At 40.7% G+C, this 21,951-nt stretch overlaps 1 protein-coding gene across 2 annotated transcripts; it reads left to right on the top strand.

The window, feature by feature from the left end:
- The first annotated feature begins 593 nt into the window (after window positions 1-593).
- On the top strand, window positions 594-15,588 carry LOC126267298 (REPTOR-binding partner). Of its 2 annotated transcripts, none has more exons than XM_049972383.1 (4): window positions 594-698; window positions 7,716-7,809; window positions 8,037-8,158; window positions 14,728-15,588. In XM_049972383.1, exons 2-4 carry the CDS (start codon window positions 7,719-7,721, stop codon window positions 14,824-14,826), a joined length of 312 nt encoding a protein of 103 aa, XP_049828340.1. In that variant the 5' UTR covers window positions 594-698; window positions 7,716-7,718; the 3' UTR covers window positions 14,827-15,588. The 2 variants fall into 2 exon arrangements, with proteins under 2 accessions (XP_049828340.1, XP_049828333.1); XM_049972376.1 differs by having other exon boundaries at window positions 692-896.
- Window positions 15,589-21,951: the final 6,363 nt, after the last annotated feature.

Raw genomic sequence — 21,951 nt, 5'->3', positions numbered from 1 at the left:
AGTATCAGCCATTTTAATGTCCTGTGCGCACAAATACAAACACTAGACTGAGCAAACAGCTGTTTCGCGCCAGATTTGCGGCGATCTCCTGTCCACACGCTCCAACTTGTCTGCACAGATATGGTTTGAACCCACAGATTTGAGAGGTTTCGCTCAAACCTCCAACTCCAACTTCCAGATTTGCACATACCTCAGGTTGGTGCAAATCTTCTGTCCACACGCAACGATCTGTCTGTGCAGATGTTATGTGAGCAGACGTTTGCGCACACAGATCGTTTGCGTGTGGACGGGCCTTTAGTTCTGATATTATATTCTGACTTCTTGTGTTATGGGTGGTATCTCATAACCTTACTTTCAGCGTTCGGTACTGGGCTAGGCGAACTGGGGTCGTGTTGAAGTTGTGTCTAATGTGAGCACTCCACCATTTGACGGCGTCGCCTGACATTCATTTCCATTTATTTCTAGTGTGATTCGGCCTTCAGGTACTGTAATTTATTTCTTTGTGACAAGTAAGATCTGCACTGTTTTCTGTTCAGTTAATATATTGACGACAGAAAAACTCCTATCAACGTTTCTAAAAACAAGGTCCTGAAGAATTAATTCTGAACACCCATGTGCAAAGATGACGTGATAATCAGAGTGTCTCCTGTAGCGAGTGAGGTGATAACTGCCTGTCCTTGATGTGGTGATCGTCATTCGTAAGTAATACACATATCTCTGTGTTAAAACGTCACGCTTATGAGAAAGATATTTGTTGTCTTTGTAGTTTTGACATATGAATTGAGTGTTCTTTGTTGTTTCTTTAGTTACATGTTTTGTCATAGTGACATTCGGTAATGTGTATATGAATGGATTTCGAGGAGAAATATCTGGACCACCAAGAAAATGATGAAATGGTGAGAATGTAAGGTAGAAGTAGAATGAACAGGCAAATAATGTGGCTGTCTGCTAGGACATGTGTTGATTTGTAGGTAGGTAAACGTTGATCTGAAGTCGTAGCAGATCCGTAGAGGTGCTCTTCATTTTATTATCGAGCATCAAAGACAGGAGGATATATATTTTACGACATTTACCACAGAACTCATAGTCATCATGCTAGTTTAGTTAATCATATTGACAGGTGTGATCTGATAATCGTCGTGACGAGAATTATTGGATTACTACTATTTATATTGCGGGACGAACATTTTTAATAAACCACATCAAATTAGGATTAGTTCAGTTCTTGCCAGTAATTAACCAGAGATCATTGGCATATTTTAATCAAAATGGTGTAGCACGATATGTATGCATCTTGCACGGGTCGCCTTTGTTTATGGCTACTACTTGATCATTAAAACATTTCTTTGTATCCCGATGAATTCAGTTTAATTAAAATAAGCATGTTAGTCTGTATGATTTCTCATGTTCACAGTGAATGCATGTATATGTACCTGTACCTTTTTTTATAGGGATATTATTTGCCTACACGTACAGCTCTAGTTTGTGGGCACAGGTATTGACAGGTGCTATATTTGCTGCATGAGGTTAAGCTATGTCAACAGTGTTTTAGACTTACTATTTTAGATGCTAACAGCATGTCCCATGTTCTTATTATGGCCTGCCTGAAATATAATGTATTTCACATGGTCAGACCGTTCCACTGTATGGATTAATGGAAGCATCCTCTTGAGTATGATATTCTGGTGATAAGTAACATTTCAGTTCAGTGAAGAATCAAAACTTTTCAATTATCCAGTTGGGAAGTACCCAGGACTATGTTATCAGAAAGAGCGTATCTGATGAGCTGCAGGTTGGAAAGTGAAATGTTTAATCTATTTATTGGACAAATTTGTTAGAAAATTTGAAAACAGAAATGGATATGATAAAATTACAGTGAAATCTGTGAAATATGACAGAATCAGTATTCAGGTCAGGCTAATGCAGGCATATCAACATGATGACTAAAAAATATATATTCAGTAAATTAAAAGAGAAGAAAATTGAATTCTGATGGACTGGAATTTGACTGTAGGAAAAAGAAGAGATGGAAGTCACATAGTAGAATTTTGCACTAGGCATAACCTTAAGTAGATTATTTCTAATATCTGCCTTGAGACTTATGAAAGAAAGTTGTTCATGTGTAGGAGACCTGGATATTTTAAATTTCTGGATGGATTATATTGTTGTAAGATATAGATTTAGACAACAGATTTTAAACTCCAAAACATTTCCAAGAGCATTTATTCGCCCTGACCATAATTTGTCATGAAAATAGAAGAAAAAAAAATCTGAAGAAACTACATAAAGGTAGTAAAGTAAAAAAAAAAAAAATGGGATATTGATAAGTTGACAGTCATAGTTTGATGATAGTTTCAAAATGAGCTTTAGGCAACAAAGAGAACACAGCAGCAGCTAGACATAATGAGGTGACCCAGAGAATAGTGGTGGATAATGCATGAGATATTTAATTTTATTACTGAGAGAAAAAAAGTAGGCAGGAATAGCTAGAGAAGAAACGAGAAGCTGCAGTAGCATGCATGAATGAGAAAATGAAATTTAGAGATATTTGGGGAAAAGACAATCACCTGTATGAACATTATGAGCTCATATTGTAAGCTAGTAGTAAACAGAGTGGTTGGTGGAAAGGCGGAAGGAATGTACAGGTGTATTAGAGATTTATGGATGAAAAATACTTCAGGATAATATTATGAAAAGAGAACTATTCCAGCTTGTATAAAAGATATGAAACATGCCATCCAGATTTAGGTTTTGTGGTGTTTCCTTAAGTACCTCCAGATGACTGCTGTTGTTTCTTCAATTAGACCATGCACATTTTCCTTCTCATCCTTGCAAGACTGAGATAATGGTAGATACCTAAGAACATCATCATTGGTAGAAGATTAAACAGTAGCTTTTTCCATCAAATCAGGTGCTGGTCACTGGACTCGTTATTTGGGAGAAACAGGTTTCATTTGTAAACTTTATTTCATTACATTAATTCAGGCAAATGCTGAAATAATTTGTTAGTAGGTAATGTCTGATTTGGTCTTCCATCCCTGTTCAGTAGTTACACTATATCTGACAAGTGTACTGCAGTAGGGAATCAGACTATTCTACTTGTCATCTGGTTATTTATTAAACCCACAATCAGATTATAATCTTTGCAAGTTATGGAAGAAAGTGTAAGAGAAATATGCTAAAAAGTCACTAATTGTATATGTCATTCGCTGGTAAATCATCCTTTATTCAAGTAAGATTCTTCCGAATGACAAAGTCACAGATCATCTTGTGGTAACAGTATTTTTGAATTGGTCATTTCTGATTGGTTCAGTTAGCTACTGTCTTCTGTCGTGAATTGGATTCCAAACATCTCCACTGTACCTCAAGGAGCTGATGCATGCAATTCTGTTTAATGATTCACTCGGACACTGTTCTCGGCGTACTATTGGTGCTATTTCAGTGTCAGGTTTCACCCACCTCTCATCTGTTACCTGACAGACCTCTCATCTGTTACCTAACAGCACCACTATGGCACAAGCTGCATGCATATTGATTAGTAACTTGCAGTCAACAGGTACACGTAAAACACAACTTGCTCACACCACAAGGAAAGGGGTAGTGTGCATGGAGAAAGAAAACAGTTTCTGATCAGGCAGCTAAACGTAACGCGTTAGGTCTTCTGACCAGAAATGCCGTAAGAACCTTCTGTTCATTAACAAACTTGTTTAAATGTACCTTTATACTGGTTCTTGTCTTTGTTTCTTATGTCAACATTTGTGTCATGAATAAACTGTAACTTTTCTACACATTGGCTTTGACCACAGACATATCCCACTTTATTCAGAAGTTTCATCAGTGTTTTGACACACACATCTTAAGCAGCAAGTCATCTCTGTAAGTCAAAAATGAGTTGTTCAAGGAGTTTTGTTGGGGGGGGGGGGGGGGGTGTAGTCAGAATGTGATATGGTGACAAATGGATACTAAGGCTATTGTTTGGCTAAGGTTGTTTATTGAATATCTTATTAAGCATGAAAGTTTGTTTGTTCTGTGCATTTATTATTCTGTTCTCCATGCATGATTGGACACTGCTTTTTATACATTTGTATGATCTTAAATAAATCAAGAATAAACGGTTACGTAATTAAAGATACTGCCATATCTCATTAATAGATTCCATTTTGTACAGCTTGTAAATATTTATTTGTATCACTGCAAATACAGACAAGTCTTGTAATTGTGAACTTATCAGGTAAAGTCTAGTACAGGGTAGTGCTATCCATGGTACTTTCCCTGGGATAACCATCACTGAAAACATCACACACACACACACACACACACACACACACACACACACACACACACACACACCTCTGATTTAAGAAGCAGAGACCTTACTCGGTTTCATAAATTATGTGCTCCGGTGACACTTCACACATTTTGCCAAGAGTCCAGGAGAAATTTAAATGTAGCAGCCATATCGTCACCCATAGCAGCAACCAAAGAACGGCTACTAAATTTTTCCATGAGAACTGAACCTAATACGTGACAAAATAAACCCTAAAAAATTGTCAAATCATTAACAACATGTAGAAGTAACAATTTCAAAACTGAAAAAAATCAGTAGCCAATGACCAATGAAATTAAAATAGCATGTCAGTGCAACAGAAACAAAACTCCCCGTGGCACACTAACATCACTCGCAAAGAACTGAGAAACATAAATACCTCGCCCTAGAGTGCGCAACATGCTCTCTGCAAAATCTGTCCGTTACAAATATGACACAACTCAATAATGCCACACAACTGTTACTTTAAGAATCAAAGCCGACATTAGTATCCCAGCTTTTGGTTGACCCCTTGGTTGGTAGTGTGCCATTTCATGTAGCCATTAGGAAGCTAGTTCTAAGTAACTTACATTAAATATCTACTGCCACATCTATCTTTTTCTGCTTTTTTAAAATGAATGTTGTCAAGTTGTTGTGACAGACTGATAAGTAGCAAAGAAAAACTGAAGCAGTGATTCTAATTGTATAACAAATGCCACAAAATCAGTTTGTCAATTTTGTGGAATTAGGGTCAAATGGAACGCATAGTCTACAGTTTATAGACGTTTTGATTTAGTTTCAGATTTAAAGACTTGGTTGTGAAATTATTTAATGCCAATGGTGCGTTCCACCCTTTACAGGCATCATCAGATTGTCTATAAAAACAAGAAACCAGTCAACTAGTAACAGAGGAAGGGGTATGATCCTATCTTGCATAACTTAGCAGGTAAAATGAACTGAAGGTAATAGGAACTTGCATAAAAGCAGCTGGATATGAAACCCATCTGTTGTACAACTATATAAAACAGAAAAGTGGTAGATTAGTAATGTAGTCCATCATTAAACCAAAGAAAATGTAAGGTGGACCTAATTAAAGGAAAAGGAAACCACTAGTTCATCATCAAGAAGGTACAGAAAGCCGCAGAAATTTCATCAACATATCATATGTTATTTTGAACGCACCAAGTGATACCCCGATGGTAGTCCAAAATAGGGCCACGCTTACAAAAATGAAGGTGGTATGATCGGTTTTATTGTTTTTATAGATAATCTGATGATGTCCTGAAGGGTTGAAACACATCATTGACATTAAATAATTTTGCAGCCAACATTGTTTTTATTTCTAAATACATTTGAAACTTGTTGCTGTACCACTCTGCCATGGAATGGAATAATTTTTATTTACATTTTGCACAATTATGTATATGCATTGCTAAACAAATTTTTGTTGTGTGCCATTTGATGCTGCTCTTGTTTGGTACTTAAAATCAACTGTTTACATTCTCTTCTTTCTATGCCCTAGTGTTTGTTGCATCATACAATGAGCCAACATTCCACTCCAAACACATGAGTAATGGCGCCTTTTCAAGGACCCAATTGTTTCAGGTTATTAATTAAATTCACAAATATAAGAGGAGGGGAGAGTTTACTATTCTCTTCTGGTTATGACTTGGGCATAAATAAGTGAAGTTCACAGGTACAAAATTATCATAGCTACGAATTGTCAGACAAGGAGCAGACATTTTTTTGAAAAATACTTGAAAGCTGTTTGTTCCTAAAACTCCTTCATACTACTTGCAGCATTTGTAAATGTTTAAACTTGGAGGTAAAAAATCTGATGAAATTTGGATTACTGGTAGAGGAAGATGATGTATGTATGGAAAAGCTCCCGGGATTGGAATGACTCCTTACCCTCTCCCTTAAAACCCACATCCTTTCGTCTTTCCCTCTCCTTCCCTCTTTCCTGATGAAGCAACCATGGGTTGCGAAAGCTTGAAATTTGTGTGTGGATTTGTGTTTGTTATTATTTCTATCAACGTACCAACGCTTTCGTTTGGTAAGTTACAGAATCCATGTTTTTAGATATATTTTTCCCATGTGGAATGTTTGTCTCTATACATAATACACTGTTGTTGTTGTTGTTGTCTTTAGTCCAGAGACTGGTTTGATGCAGCTCTCCACGCTACTCTATCCTGTGCAAGCTTCTTCATCTCCCAGTACCTACTGCAACCTACATCCTTCTGAATCTGCTTAGTGTATTCATTTCTTGGTCTCCCTCAACGATTTTTACCTCCACACTGCCCTCCAATGCTAAATTTGTGATCCCTTGATGCCTCAAAACATGTCCTACCAACCGATCCCTTCTTCTAGTCAAGTTGTGCCACAAACTTCTCTTCTCCCCAATCCTATTCAATACCTCCTCATTAGTTACATGATCTATCCACCTTATCTTCACCACATTTCGAAAGCTTCTATTCTCTTCTTGTCCAAACTAGTTATCGTCCATGTTTCACTTCCATACATGGCTCCACTCCAAACAAATATTTTCAGAAACGACTTCCTGATACATAAATCTATATTCGATGTTAACAAATTTCTCTTCTTCAGAAACGCTTTCCTCGCCATTGCCAGTCTACATTTTATATCCTCTCTACTTCGACCATCATGAGTTATTTTACTTCCTAAATAGCAAAACTCCTTTACTACTTTAAGTGTCTCATTTCCTAATCTAATTCCCTCAGCATCACCCGACTTAATTCGACTACATTCCATTATCCTCGTTTTGCTTTTGTTGATGTTCATCTTATATCCTCCTTTCAAGACACTGTTCATTCCGTTCAGCTGCTCTTCCAAGTCCTTTGCCGTCTCTGACAGAATTACAATGTCATCGGCGAACCTCAAAGTTTTTACTTCGTCTCCATGAATTTTAATACCTACTCCAAATTTTTCTTTTGTTTCCTTTACTGCTTGCTCAATATAAAGATTGAATAACATCGGGGAGAGGCTACAACCCTGTCTCAGTCCTTTCCCAACCACTGCTTCCCTTTCATGCCCCTCGACTCTTATGACTGCCATCTGGTTTCTGTACGAATTGTAAATAGCCTTTCGCTCCCTGTATTTTACCCCTGCCACCTTTAGAATTTGAAAGAGAGTATTCCAGTCAACATTGTCAAAAGCTTTCTCTAAGTCTACAAATGCTAGAAACGTAGGTTTGCCTTTTCTTAATCTTTCTTCTAAGATAAGTCGTAAGGTCAGTATCGTAATACAGTAGTAACTTGTAAATTATTAAGCGTGCATATGTGAAGCTCACTTATCCTTTTCTGATAATGTTTTGAGTTGTAGAACACTTAATACCATTGCTGAAGATGCAAAAATTATTTATAAATTTCTTATATTTTTATTTATCCAGGAAATGAATCGGTGTGAACGTAAAGAAGGTGGTAAGCGTGGCCGGAAGCCTGGTAGGAAATCAAGTGACAAAATTGATGTGAAAGCAAAATTAGGTGAGAGAATTTTGATCCCTCATTTTTAGACATCATAGAGATACCTGTAAAATATTGTCCCTTTCTGTATCATAGTTTTTTTTATTGATCCTACATATTTCACAGAAACTTAAATTGCATTTAGTCATGAAATTACTCACTAAACACAGTGGAGATGAATTATATTTGGATTAACATGCTTGTCAATGATTGCACTTTCTTTTCTTTGCTATCTGTATGGTTTTTAGAGCGAAGCAGACAAAGTGCAAGAGAATGTAGAGCAAGGAAAAAATTAAGATACCAGTACTTAGAAGAACTTGTGGCTGACCGTGAAAAGGCTGTTCTAGCACTGCGGAAGGAACTTGAAAAGGTAAGGAATGCCATTATCCTTTCTGTTCTCTTCTCTTATAAATGAGAGCCTTCCTTCCTATAGGAAAATAAACCAAAATTGAAACAACCGTTTAATTTGTTGTTGACTGAATAACAAACCTGGCTAGCAGTTACTTCATACTTTTTACTATGTCATTAGACATTGTTTATATAGGGCAGATCACCTAAAACTTGCACCACAAATATTGTAGAAATGAAGAGTTGTATTGATGAGTGATTTTTGGAGAATGGATTGATAGCCAGGGGCTCGTATTGCTAGCCAATCAACACTTAGAAAGTGTATTTTTTGTGCAAAAATAAACTTTCTTGTATAGGACAATGCCTATTGACATTAATATACTAAAAGTCAGTGGTGTTTGTTGAAGAATTCTAACAAATGAGGTGTTTGAGAGATTGCATTTTCAAAATACAATCTTCCAAACATCTTGCACTAGAATCATGTTTTCACTCAACACTTGTACAATACCTCTGATAGGACAACCAAAGAATGACATTAGTGCATGTACTAGTTCTGTGGATACTGACCAGTAATGAGACTAGTGACCCTAACAGGTTGTGTTCAAAATAACCACCAGCAGCGACAATACATGCTTTGTCAGGTATGGAATGACTGCTTACACATGATCGGATTTCAGCGGTGACGTCTGAGCAAGCTGCAGTAATAAGTTATTGCACATATCGTCCGGTGTAGTTTGTATATCCTTGTAGGCAGTGTCTTTCAGCTTTCCTCTCAGAAAGTCTACAGGCATCAAATCCAGGGAACAGGCTGGCCAAGGTACACGTTCTCTGTCTAATCCAATGATTTGGAAACTGAAGACCTCCAGTAGTACTTCATGCACTACGGTCTGGACAGCCATCATGTTGTTACTACAGGTTCCTCCTAGTCTGCAGAGGAGCATCCTCCAGCATCCACGGAAGATGGTCTGTTTGGAGGCTGTGATACTTGTGCATGTTGAGTGTTCCATCTATGAAAATTGGGCCTATGACATGATGGCTTGCTATCTCACACCACACGTTTACATACCGTAGACACTGATGTTCCACCTGACAAATCCAATGGGGATTGTCAAAAGACCAATAGTGCATGTTCTGGCAGTTTACCGTATTTACTCGAATCTAAGCCGCACCTGAAATTTGAGACTCGAAATTCAAGGGGAGAGAAAAGTTTTAGGCCGCATCTCCAAATTGAAACAAAGTTGGTCCTTTGTAATATGAGACACAATTTAGGTCGTATGAATGACGATACAGCTACAGTAGTTTGGTTCGAGTCGTAAGCTTAGCAGTTAAGCTTTACCAGGTAGCCATTCCTATGCGTCAGGCGGTCCGTCCGTATTTATATGGGTACCCTTCCTTTTTCACGTGCTTCATCTGGTTTGAATTGATTGCTTATTTTTCTTTGAAGTGATAAGCTCCATTTTCTTTGTCATAGGTGTTTACGTCACTCTAAGCTGAAAATGCATTACTGTACTGTGTCATGCATTGTTTATCGCATTCTAATAGTGCCTATTTAAGGCCTGTCGCCACTCATGGCATGGCTTGCTTTTGTGCACACTACTGGCGCTTACAATTAGAGAGAGAGAGAGAGAGAGAGAGAGAGAGAGAGAGAGAGAGAGAGAGAGAGAGAGAGCGAGAGAGAGCGAGAGAGCAGAATCGTCTCATTATCGAAACAATGGCAAGAGACTATTTGTTGTTACTTACACTGCTGTTTTCTTTGGTAATGATCAACAAGAACCAAATAATAGAATGTGTATGATTGATGTCCTGAACGAAAGTTTAGCGAAAATTTTTCCCCGTTTGAAAATCTTTGCAGGTGCCTATTTAGTACATTACATGCTGCACAGAAATTAGTCATCTTAGTTTAAAAACCTAGTCAATTGCTGTGCTTCACTCCTGACTGTATCACTATTAGTCATAAGAATAATACGAATATAAACATGACATGATATGTATATTCTTCCGCGTTTGCTGTTGTCTCACACTAGTTTCGTGGTTTATTAGGCAGACAGGATTTAAATGAGATAGCAGCAAACACGAAACAATACATGGCAAAATGTTTGTATTCATATTATTCTTATGGTGAAGAGAATACTGCATGTGATTCACAAGTCATAAAAGTTCCTATTAGCAACTATCTCTTCTCACAGGTAGGAAAAACTTCAGAACGTAGAGTTGGCCATATTGGCAAACATCCCAAACAGTCTTGCCAGTCGGATTTTCGTAGTACATTGAAATGCTGCTGCATTCGAAGATAAACAATACGGAATTTGTATTTACTTCGTTGGATAATGTATGAAAATGCAGTGGTCGAAACTTGGGGCGGAGAAAAAATGCTTGTCTTCCACCTTTTTTTTAAAATTTATTTACTGACACAGAGCATTTGGTGTTGGTATTTATCTTTGTGTGTACAAAGCATGCCTGTGTAGCGCTATATATATTTGACGGAAGAAGTTAGTTCTAGTGACACAAACATTTTTCTGAACTTCTGCTTGCTTTGCACTCGATTCTAAGCCGCAGGCGGTTTTATGGATTACAAAAACCGGAAAAAAGTGTGGCTTCGATTCGAGTAAATACGGTACTTGGCTGTAATGGGTAAATGTGGCTTCATCACTAAACAAGATGCTTAATACGTCTGGAGTGTCCTGTCTTAATGCTCATGTACAGAACTTAACATGATTCTCATAATTGTTTACATGCAACTGTTGACGTAGAGAGATGTGATAGGCATGGAACTTGTCAATGGAGAATGTATAGGATACTTGCCCGATTCATGCCACTTCTTGTGTGGTTGCGTGGGAGCTAATGTGCAGATCAACTGCAACAGCGGCAAGAATATTAATTGCCCCTCTTCTGTCGTCGCTTATTTCCATCTGTCATCACTTCTTTCTACATCTACATTTATACTCCGCAAGCCACCCAACTGTGTGTGGCGGAGGGCACTTTACGTGCCACTGTCATTACCTCCCTTTTCTATTCTAGTCGCGTATGGTTTGCGGGAAGAATGACTGTCTGAAAGCCTCCGTGCATGCTCGAATCGCTCTAATTTTACATTCGTGATCTCCTCGGGAGGTATAAATAGGGGAAAGCAATATATTCGATACCTCATCCAGCAACGCACCCTCTCGAAACCTGGTGAGCAAGGTACACTGCGATGCAGAGCGCCCCTCTTGCAGAGTCTGCCACTTAAGTTTGCTAAAAATCTCCGTAACGCTATCACGGTTACCAAATAACCCTGTGACGAAATGCGCCGCTCTTCTTTGGATCTTCTCTATCTCCTCTGTCAACCGGATCTGGTAGAGATCCCACACTGATAAGCAATACTCAAGTATAGGTCGAACGAGTGTTTTGCAAGCCACCTCCTTTGTTGATGGACTACATTTTCTAAGGACTCTCCCAATGAATCTCAACCTGCTACCAGCCTTACCAACAATTAATTTTATATGATCATTCCACTTCAAATCGTTCCGCACGCATACTCCCAAATATTTTACAGAAGTAACTGCTACCAGTGTTTGTTCCGCTATCATATAATCATACAATAAAGGATCCTTCTTTCTATGTATTCGCAATACATTACATTTGTCTATGTTAAGGGTCAGTTACCACTCCCTGCACCAAGTGCCTATCCACTGCAGATCTTCCTGCATTTCGCTACAATTTTCTAATGCTACAACTTCTCTGTATACTACAGCATCATCTGTGAAAAGTCGCATGGAACTTCCAACACTATCTACTAGGTCATTTATATATATTGTGAAAAGCAATGGTCCCATAACACTCCCCTGTGGTACGCCAGAGGTTACTTTAACGCCTGTAGACGTCTCTCCATTGATAACATGCTGTGTTCTGTTTGCTAAAATTTCTTCAATCCAGCCACACAGCTGGCCTGATATTCCGTAGGCTCTTACTTTGTTTATCAGATGACACTGCGGAACTGTATTGAATGCCTTCCGGAAGTCAAGGAAAATAGCATCTACCTGGGAGCCTGTATGTAATATTTTCTGGGCCTCATGAACAAATAAAGTGAGTTGGATCTCACACGATAGCTGTTTTTTGCAGAATCCGTATTGGTTCCTACAGAGTAGATTCTGGGTTTCCAAAAACGACATGTTACACGAGCAAAAAACATGTTCTAAAATTCTAAAACAGATCGACATCAGAGATATAGGTCAATAGTTTTGCGCATCTGCTCAACGACCCTTCTTGAAGACTGGGACTACCTGTGCTCTTTTCCAATGATTTGGAACCTTCCGTTCCTCTAGAGACTTGCGTACACGGCTGTTAGAAGGGGGGCAAGTTCTTTCGCGTACTCTGTGTAGAATCGAATTGGTATCCCGTCAAGTCCACTGGACTTTCCTCTGTTGAGTGATTCCAGTTGCTTTTCTATTCTGTACACTTATTTCGATGTCAGTCATTTTTTCATTTTGTGCGAGGATTTAGAGAAGGAACTGCAGTTCGGTCTTCCTCTGTGAAATAGCTTTGGAAAAAGGTGTTTAGTATTTCAGCTTTACACTTGTCATCCTCTGTCATCCTTTCGCAGTAGTTTCCTAACTTTGTTGTTGAACCACAGTGGGTTTTTCCTGCCCCTCACAGTTTCACTCAGCACATACCTGTCTAAAGCACATTTTACGATTGCCTTGAACTTTTTCGATAAATGCTCAACATTGTCAGTGTTGGAACAGAAATTTTTGTTTGGATCTGTTAGGTAGTCTGAAATCTGCCTTTTATTTCCATCTGTTACATTGTCTAGATCTTACACTACCACATTCATGTAACTGTTTGAAGAGGTTGATGAATAATTATCGAGATGGTTGATGTCTGTTGGGATATCTGCAGCATACATCATACAAGAATGAACTTTCTTGTTCCTACATTCTCCATTCTCATGAGATGTTGGCTTTTGCTGCAATGGTGAATCCCATTGTCCACTCATGACCTGGTGCTTGCACTGTCACACCCTGACTAGCAAGTTGCAGTGCACCCAGGGAACACACAAGCACGCTGTAATCAAACATAACAACATTGTACCCATTAACTATGCAGGTTGAATGGCACGAACAAGTGTCAGTATGGAAACTTTTCAAAACATGGTACCTTGTAAATGAATCGCTCTAGGCTCCTGCAATGAACTCACCGACATTCTAATTGACCATACTTTTAGTTTGTTAATGTCGGAAGGCATTGTTCCATTAAAAAATGGGTGTTTGCACAGAAAATACACAATTTGTCTGTTGGTTAACAATACGGGCCCCTGACTATCAGCCCATTGTGTGAAAACTGCTCATCAATAGCACTTTCCAGTGCAAAATTTACATGATTCTACCTGTATATCTGTTCCTGGAAAGAACTGAGAAACACTGTGCCAAGCTCAAAATCACTGAGATACTGACAAAGATACCTTCTCATGACAGTTGATTTTTCCATATCTTGAAGCAGTCTGGCAGTCCACAAAGAATTGCTTTGGTTGTTGAAAGGTAGTGCTTGCTGCAGTAATGGTGTTTGGTACATTGCATGTGCCTCCTGAGTTATTGTAAATTCTGAGTATCTTTTGCAACACAGTCAGCTAGATGGAACGATAAGAGGTGCTGTGTGTCCAGTCCATTTTTATGTTACAAATGATGCTAGCTGAAGTTGACTGAAATCGTGCTGTAACCAAAAACAATTTGCTGCTGTTGTAGGGCACGTTTCTTCTTGGCCCTGTAATCTGTTGAGAAAGTGGAAGCATGTTGGAACATTTTTTATGAGGCACATTTTTTGTTCGATTATTAGAGAACACACAACTGCTACGGATGCTGCTCACAAATAACTCGAACGTAACAGAGAAAAATTGACTTGGCAGGTTACACTGTCAAGAATACTGGCAAGGCTATAGTCCAGACACAGAAAATAAGATGTGCGTATACACACAATGTCATTGGCGCTAACAGTTCCATGTAGTATTTTGTTACTGAGTTTCTTCTTCTTGCTAAAAATTTGCCTCCTGCAAAAATTTCTGGGTGTTAATGTTTCATCAGTGTTTATTGTGTTGTAATTATTTTGAACTGTTGCTGCTTACTTTCATTAAAAAAAAAAAGTGAGTCAAAATCTGTTAGTTTCGAAAGTGGCAACATAACTGCCTGCAACTGACTTTGATCTTGTAAATCTTTCAAAATATTTTGGGATCCAGTCTTGTGCAACATAGATAACATAGCTCATTTAATTATATTGGATAAATTGTATATGTGCTTTCTGGACAAATTAATTTGTCATTGTTTGCACAGGCTCAGACACACAAATGTTCATTGAGCTATATCCTGAATGTCATTGAGAGTTCATTAAATTACTGTTGCTTACATTTTATGTGTGTGTGTGTTATGGCCTTTCAGTTGGTGCTTTAAACCATTTAGATGCTAAAATCTAAAGTTTCTTTAACTGCTGAAATGTTCATATTATAACAGTAGTATGACGTTTTGTCGCGTAGTTCATTATAAAGATTTAAATGATATCATTTATATTTGACAAGTGTGAGAAATAATATACTGACAATATTCTCTGCCCTTTTTGTGGTTACAGTATAGATTGTGGGGAAAGGAACTAGATGAAGGCCGTATGCCAGAGGGCATGCAGGTACTTCTGGAGGAAATTGGAGCTGTGAAACAAGAAAAGTGTTGAACTTCAGTATGGACACAATTTTGAGTATTGTATCTTTTTTGTACATATAAATGCATGATGGAGAATTTTTATGTTAGAAACTATATAGATGTGATCTTCAGTTTTTGAATGTTGTTATATTCTGTACATATTGTTGTGTAAATCTGTCCACTGTAGTCAAAAGAATGTTGATGTGTAAAGATATATGTAACATGATGGAGCATATTATCTACAGAAAAATAACCAACTATTCTGCTTGATTCTTTTTTGGAAGATAAAAAGATGGCCAAGAAAGTGTCTTGGGTATTAGTATTTTTTGTAAACTTTTTTGATGTATTAACCAGGGTACAAAGCTGTTGTTGCCTTACATTGTCACATGTTCTCCTACAGCAAAAAAAACTCTCTCTCTCTCTCTCTCTCTCTCTCTCTCTCTCTCTCTCTCTCTCTCTCTCTCTCTCTCTCTCTCTCTCTGTCTGTGTGTGTGTGTGTGTGTGTGTGTGTGTGTGTGTGTGTGTGTGTGTGACACCAAGGATCATTGTTATTTAGAATTTTAAAAATTGATTAAACACTTCTAAAATATTGTACTATTGTACATCAGATAAGAAACCAAAAATGTCTCCTTATCTGTACATTCTAGTATTAAAATTATGCAAGTTTGGTTTTGCTTGGAGAAAATAAATGTGCCTCATCTTACTGTGCAGGTAGTCAAAGTAACTGTAAAAATATGTCTTTAAAATACGTTCCTTTTGATTGGAATACACTGAACTGGCTTTGGAAAATTAATATATATGTCCGTTTAATCAGGTATAGTGTCATGAATGTCATCCAATACACCTTGATTCCTCAGTGACAGCTAATGAGCTTACTTACAGTTCCTTGAAAAGGAACTTTTAAATATAGGCTTAAGTGCTTTACCAATAAAGAACAGAACAGCTAAAAAAAAAATAGCTAAATCTGGCTGTGGGCCATATTTCTTACTTCACTTCTAATATTAACATGTTGACTGCTCTAGCTTGCCAGTATACACAGCAGAGCCTTACGTGCGACACGGACTTGATCTGGTTGTGAAACTTCACCATTATGTGTGACATTCAAAGGGCTAATCTCAAACATTTCTGACCATGTGAGTGGGATTATAACGGAAGAGGCGTTCCCCTCACAAGAACAACGTTTTACATAATTGACTTCCTGCCTCATGAGAATGTAAATATGTTGGTACATAGATGTAAATGATTTATATGGAATATATTTAATGTACTTTAATCTTTTTTTCTGTTCAAAGCATACACCTGGTTTTCCACTTTGCTATGCTCATCCGTATTAAAATAGATCACCTGATTTTAGTCCTATCCATTCAGTTTTGTCATATTTCTTATAACCTTTTCTCATCATGTTCAATATTGTTTAATGTCTTTTACAACTCTGACATATCTTCCATGCAGTTTTTTCATCCCTGATGTAAAGCATAAAAATTAGTGGGTTGTGAAGGTCCATGTTATTGTTTATTCTGCCAAAATTCACATAGTAATATGCAGCTAAGTATGTTCTATAGCATGAAGCCTCTGTCCACTGCTCCCAATACTAATGTACCATGAGCCTGCACATGGTAGTAAGATCTACGAATGATGCACTAACCCACTAGTTAAAGAAGTTTGCGAAGATGTGTGTACAGGGTTAACCTTTAGCAGAAAGATGTTCAAAACAGTCTAAGCTTATAACTTTGTTCCTTAGTCTCCAATCCCAGGATCAACAGAACCAAGTGGAGAAGTTGGCATTTTGTATGTCATGCTACGTCCCTCTGTTACCAGCAGACATGTCACATGATGATGTCCCCCTGCGGGTCCGGGGGTTAGAATAGGCCCAAGGTATTCCTGCCTGTTGTAAGAGGCAACTAAAAGGAGTCTTAAACATCTTGGCCTTTATGTGATGGTCCCCTGTTGGGTTTGACCTCCATTTTTCGAAATTCCCGTGAAGAGCAAGCCAATTGGGGAACGGCCCCTTACATGGTGCATAGTGTCCATGAGGTGTTGAGACCTGTCACATCCTTTGTCAACGTGGGTCTGCACTTCAGCTCATTCTCCAACTGTTACGCAATGTCACCCTCCTGGATGCATATTTTTCCATCAACTGTGCAGTACATTTTCTATGCTGACGATGATGATGGATTTGCTTGTTTGGTTGCACCTGATATCAAACATGGTAGCCAGTCTGTTGTGGTGGGGCCGCCATATACCCTGTTGGTTGTAGCCCATGACCACACAGGGATTGCTCTGCTGATGCCTGCACTATAAGTTCCCACGTATGCTGAGGAGTAGATGAACATCACACTGGGACATCGGGACTCCCAGCAATGGCCATCTTGCCAAGTGGCCTTTGCTGCGGCTGAGTGGCACCCGTGGGGAGGCCACCTGGTCAGAGTGGGTGGCATCAAGGCGGGTGACGCGCAATGAAACGTAGCACCTAACCATTTGCTGGTGGTTAAACACCAGCCATCTCAAAGTGTTCACGGGCTCAATCCAACGCACAGAAATATGACCCTAAATTGTTACCCTCCCTGACCACACCATGGGAGGAACGTCAGACTAAGGATGGCAGTGGCTCTTATTTGCCCTGGAACCTTGTATGTTCGAGAGCTGATGGAGAATCTTTCATGATGATGAAGCCTCAGTTTTTTGTGGAGCATTTAGAGAAGTAGTTTAGAAAGGTGGAGGGCTTGTCCAAAATGGGATCTAGGGTCAGTCTTCATCAAAACAGCATCCTCTGCCCAGTTATGTTCGTTACTCGCTTTTGACAAGCTGGGGGATGTTTCTGTAACCATCACACCCCATAAGAGCCCAACTATGGTCCAGGGTATCATATATCACAGAGACCTTCTTTTGCAGTCTGACGATGAACTGCTTGCCAGTTTAGAGCGACGAGATGTACATTTCGTTTGGCTTGTCCACTGGGCTTCAAGAGATAATTAGGTTGCCATCAGTGCCTTCATTTTGGCCTTTGAGGGTGATACATTACCCGAGAAGGTCCAGCTGATGGTCTACCGTTGTGATGTAAAGCCGTGTATCTGTCCCCCAATGTGATGCTTTAAATGCTGGAAGTTCAACCATACATCTTCCCACTGTACTTCCAGCATCACATGTCAAGATTGTGGTCGCCCATCACATCCCAATACTCCATGTGCCCCACCTCCCATCTGTGTCAACTTTGGAGAGCACCATTCACCTTGCTCACCGGACTGCAGGATTCTCCAGAAAGAAAGGAAAAAATGGAATACAGGACCTTGGACCGACTGACCTGCACTGAGGCTAAGAGGAAATTTGAATGCCTTCATCCTGTACATTGTCTTATGCTGCCTCTACAACAGTTCTAGACCTATCAGCTCTGCCTACCCCAGTCACCTCTGAGGCAGAAGACTCCACCTACTCCCTTGATTGGGGGGGGGGGGCACTTCCCTCCCTGTTGCTCCTGCACCACCTACTTCGGAAGCAACACCCTCCCCCCAACCATCAGGGATATCAGTCCCCTCTTCTGGGCCCGAGAAGTGTAAGTCTTCTTCGGCTCCTCTTTCTAGGAAGGGGTCCTTTGGGGTCACTCCCTTCCCAGATTCCTGCTGGTGGGAAAGGTGACACCTGCCAATGGCTGAAGAGTCCAAAAGCAGCTGGTCATAGGTATTCATGCTCATCCTCAGTCCCAGAGACTGAATCAGTGAAGTCCTCCCAGGCAGGAAAACCAAAGGAGCAGAGAGAGAAATCCATAAAGAATATCGTGAAGACCGCAGGAATTGTGGTGGCACCCACACCACTGCTACATAAGCTCTGTGTCTCAGGACGAGGTGGAGATTCTGGTGTTTTCTGAGGACCTAGAACTTGCCGGACCCTCGGACACAATAGATGTAGATTTCTCAGGCAATACGTCTGGGGCTGTAGGTGATCCTGAGGCGTAAACTGCCTCATTGAATATTCCATGCCTTCCCAGTCTCACGAAGACTTCATCCTCCAGTGGAATTGCGGTGGATTTTTTCCACCACTTGGCCGAGCTATGGCAACTGTTAACTTTACACCTGCTTTCAGCATTGCCCTTCAGGAAACCTGGTTCCCAGGAATGTGGATCCCTGTCATTTGCGCCTATAAGGGATATTACAAGAACTGTAGCGACTATAATAGTGTGTCAGGTTGAATTTGCGTTTATGTCCTAAACTCCGTTTGTAGTGAAACTGTGCATCTTCAAACACCCTCTTGAAGCTGTGGCTGTGAGAATAAGGACGACACAGGAAATAACTGTTTGCAGTGTATATCCTCCTCCATATGGTGCTGTACCCCTGAATGTATTAACTGTACTGATTGATAAACTCCCTAAACCTTTCCTACTTTTGGGAGATATTAATGCCCATAACCCATAGTGGGGTGGCACCGTGCTTACTGGCAGAAGAAGAGATGTCGAAACTTTACTGTCTCAGTTCGACCTCTGCCTCTTAAATACTGGGGCCACCAGACATTTCAGTGTGGCTCATGATAGTTACTCGGCTACTGATTTATCAATTTGCAGCCAAAGACTTCTCCCACCTATCCACTGGAGAGCACATGAACTGTGTGGTAGTGTCCACTTCCCCATCTTCCTCTCACTGTCCTGGTGTAGGGCCCACGTACGCCTGCTCAGATGGGCTTTAAACAAGGCGGACTGGGAAACTTTCACCTCTGCTGTCACCTTTGAATCTCCGCTACACAGGAACATTGATGTGATGGTTGAGCATGTGACTACAACAATCCTTTCTGTGGCAGAAAATGCGATCCCTCACTCTATCGGATGCCCCTGGCGAAAGGCAGTCCCTTGGTGGTCACCAAAAGTCACTGAAGCAATTAAGGAGGGTCAGCGAGTTCTACAGTGGCATAGGCGGCACCATTCCCTGGAGCACCTAATAGCCTTTAAACAGCTCCGTGCCTCACCAACTTATCAAACGACGGAAGGAGTGTTGAGAGAGATATGTCTCTACCATTGGGTGTTGTACATCACCATCCTAAGTCTGGGCAAGGATCAAACGTGTTTTTGGGTACCAGAACCCAACAGGTGTTCCCGGTGTTAACTTAAATGGCTTGTTATCTAACAATGCAATCGCTATTGCTGAGCACTATGCTCAAAATTCTACGTTGGAGAATTACCCTGCACCCTTTCGCCCTCTCAAACGACGGTGTAAGGGAAAGTCCTTTCACTCACTACACACTACAGTGCATCCTATAATGCCCCATTTACAGAGTGGTAGCTCCTCAGTGCCCTTGCACACTGCCCCAACACTGCTCCTATGCCAGATCGGAACCACAGTCAGATGATTAAACATCTCTCATCTGATCACAAGTTACACTTCATCATCATCATCATCATCATCATCATCATCATCATCCGGATGTCGTGTGTGGTGTCTTTCCATCACAGTGGCAGGAGAGCACTGTAATTTTGGTGCTCAAACCTGGTAAAAATCCCCTAGATGTGGGTAGCTATCAGCCCATCGGCCTCACCCATGTTCCCTGTATGCTGCTTTAACATATGGTATATCTGCGGTTGGGTTGGGTTCTGGAGTCACGCAGCATACTAGCTCCATGTCAGGGCGGCTTCCGCCAGGGTCGCTTTACCACTGATAATCTTATGTCCCTCGAGTCTGCCATCCGAACAGCCTTTTCCAGATGCTAACACATTGTTGCTGTCTTTTTTTATTTACAAGAAGCGTATGACACTACCAGACAACAACATATCCAGTGAGTGGGGTCTCAGGCCCGCTTCAGATTTTTATCCAAAATTTCCTGTTGCATTCCAACTTCCTGTGTCTCCCATATTCCCCCCCCCCCCCCCCCCCCCCTCCATATCCAGGAGAATGGGGTCCCACAGGACTCTGTATTGAGTGTATCTCTATTTTTAGTGGCCATTAATGGTCTAGCAGCAGCTGTAGGGTCATCTGACCCACCTCTGTATGCAGATGACTTCTGCATTCCATACTGCTCCACCAGTACTGGTGTTGCTAAGCGGTGCCTACAGGGAGCCGTCCACAAGGCGCAGTTATGGGCTGTATGCACAAGGTCGTGCGATATGCACTTCTGTTGGCATTGTACCGTTTATCTGGAACCAGAACTTTATCTTAATGACGATCCATTCACTGTAGCGGAGACATATCGATTCTTAGGACTGGTTTTCGACACCTGATTGACTTGGCTTTCTCACCTTCGTCAGCTTAAGCAGAAGTGCTGGCAGCACCTCAATGCGCTCTACTGCCTGAGCAACACCAACTGGTATGCAGATCGCTCTATGCTGCTGCTGCAGCTCTACAGAGCCCTTGTTCCATCCCGCTTTCACTATGGGAGTGTGGTTTATGGTTCGGCAGAGCCCTCAGTGTTGCATTTACTCGACCCAGTGCACCAATGTGGCATTCGCCGAGCGACAAGGGCTTTTAGGATGACCGGTGTCCTTGGGGAGGCCAGAATCCCTCCATTGCAGGTTAGGCGTGCACAACTGCTGGCCAGTTAGGTTGCACACATTTGTAGTTCTGTGCATCTGAATTAGTCTCCTTTTCCCACACACGGCGGTTCATCTCCCACATCGGTGGCCCTGGTCAGGGCTTCCAATTGCAGCTCATGTCTGATCCCATTTTTCCTAAGTGTAGTACTTGCCTTTATCACCTATACTTGAGGTCCACAGTGTACACCTAGGCCGCAGTTTCACCTGGGCCTTTCACAGGGCCCTAAGGACTCAGTTAAACCCAAGGCTCTCCGCTGCCAATTTCTCTTGTTTCTTGACATGTACCAAGGCCATTAAGTGGTTTACATCAATGGCTCGATGGCTGAAGATCGTCGGCTTCATGTATGTCCATGGAGGCCATACTGAACAACATTCCTGGCCTGACAGCTGCAGTGTTTTCACTGCTGAGGTGGTTGCTATCTCTTATGTTCTTGAGCATATCCGTTCATTCCCTGGCGAGTCATTTCTTCTGTGTACTGACTCCTTGAGCAGCCTTCAAGCTATCGACGACTGCTGCTCTCATCACCCTTTGGTAGCAACTATCCATGAGTTCGTCTATGCCCTGGTATGTTCAGTGGTGTTGGCCTGGACCCCAGGTCGTGTCGGAATCCCAGGCAACGAACTTGACGACAGGCTGGCCCAACAGGC

Source organism: Schistocerca gregaria, chromosome 1 (genome assembly GCF_023897955.1).
Source record: "Schistocerca gregaria isolate iqSchGreg1 chromosome 1, iqSchGreg1.2, whole genome shotgun sequence".
Taxonomy (NCBI): Eukaryota; Metazoa; Arthropoda; class Insecta; order Orthoptera; family Acrididae; genus Schistocerca; species Schistocerca gregaria.
The sequence above is the reverse complement of the archived record's forward strand: the minus strand, read 5'-3'. Positions and strand labels throughout refer to the sequence as shown.

What these genes read in the sequence shown, in the direction of transcription:
- LOC126267298 (XM_049972376.1), top strand. Translation starts at nt 849, where the DNA reads ATGGATTTCGAGGAGAAATATCTGGACCACCAAGAAAATGATGAAATG. An exon ending in TGATGTGAAAGCAAAATTAG is followed by an intron (nt 7,810 to 8,036) that starts GTGAGAGAATTT and finishes TATGGTTTTTAG; the next exon opens with AGCGAAGCAGACAAAGTGCA. An exon ending in TGCGGAAGGAACTTGAAAAG is followed by an intron (nt 8,159 to 14,727) that starts GTAAGGAATGCC and finishes TTGTGGTTACAG; the next exon opens with TATAGATTGTGGGGAAAGGA.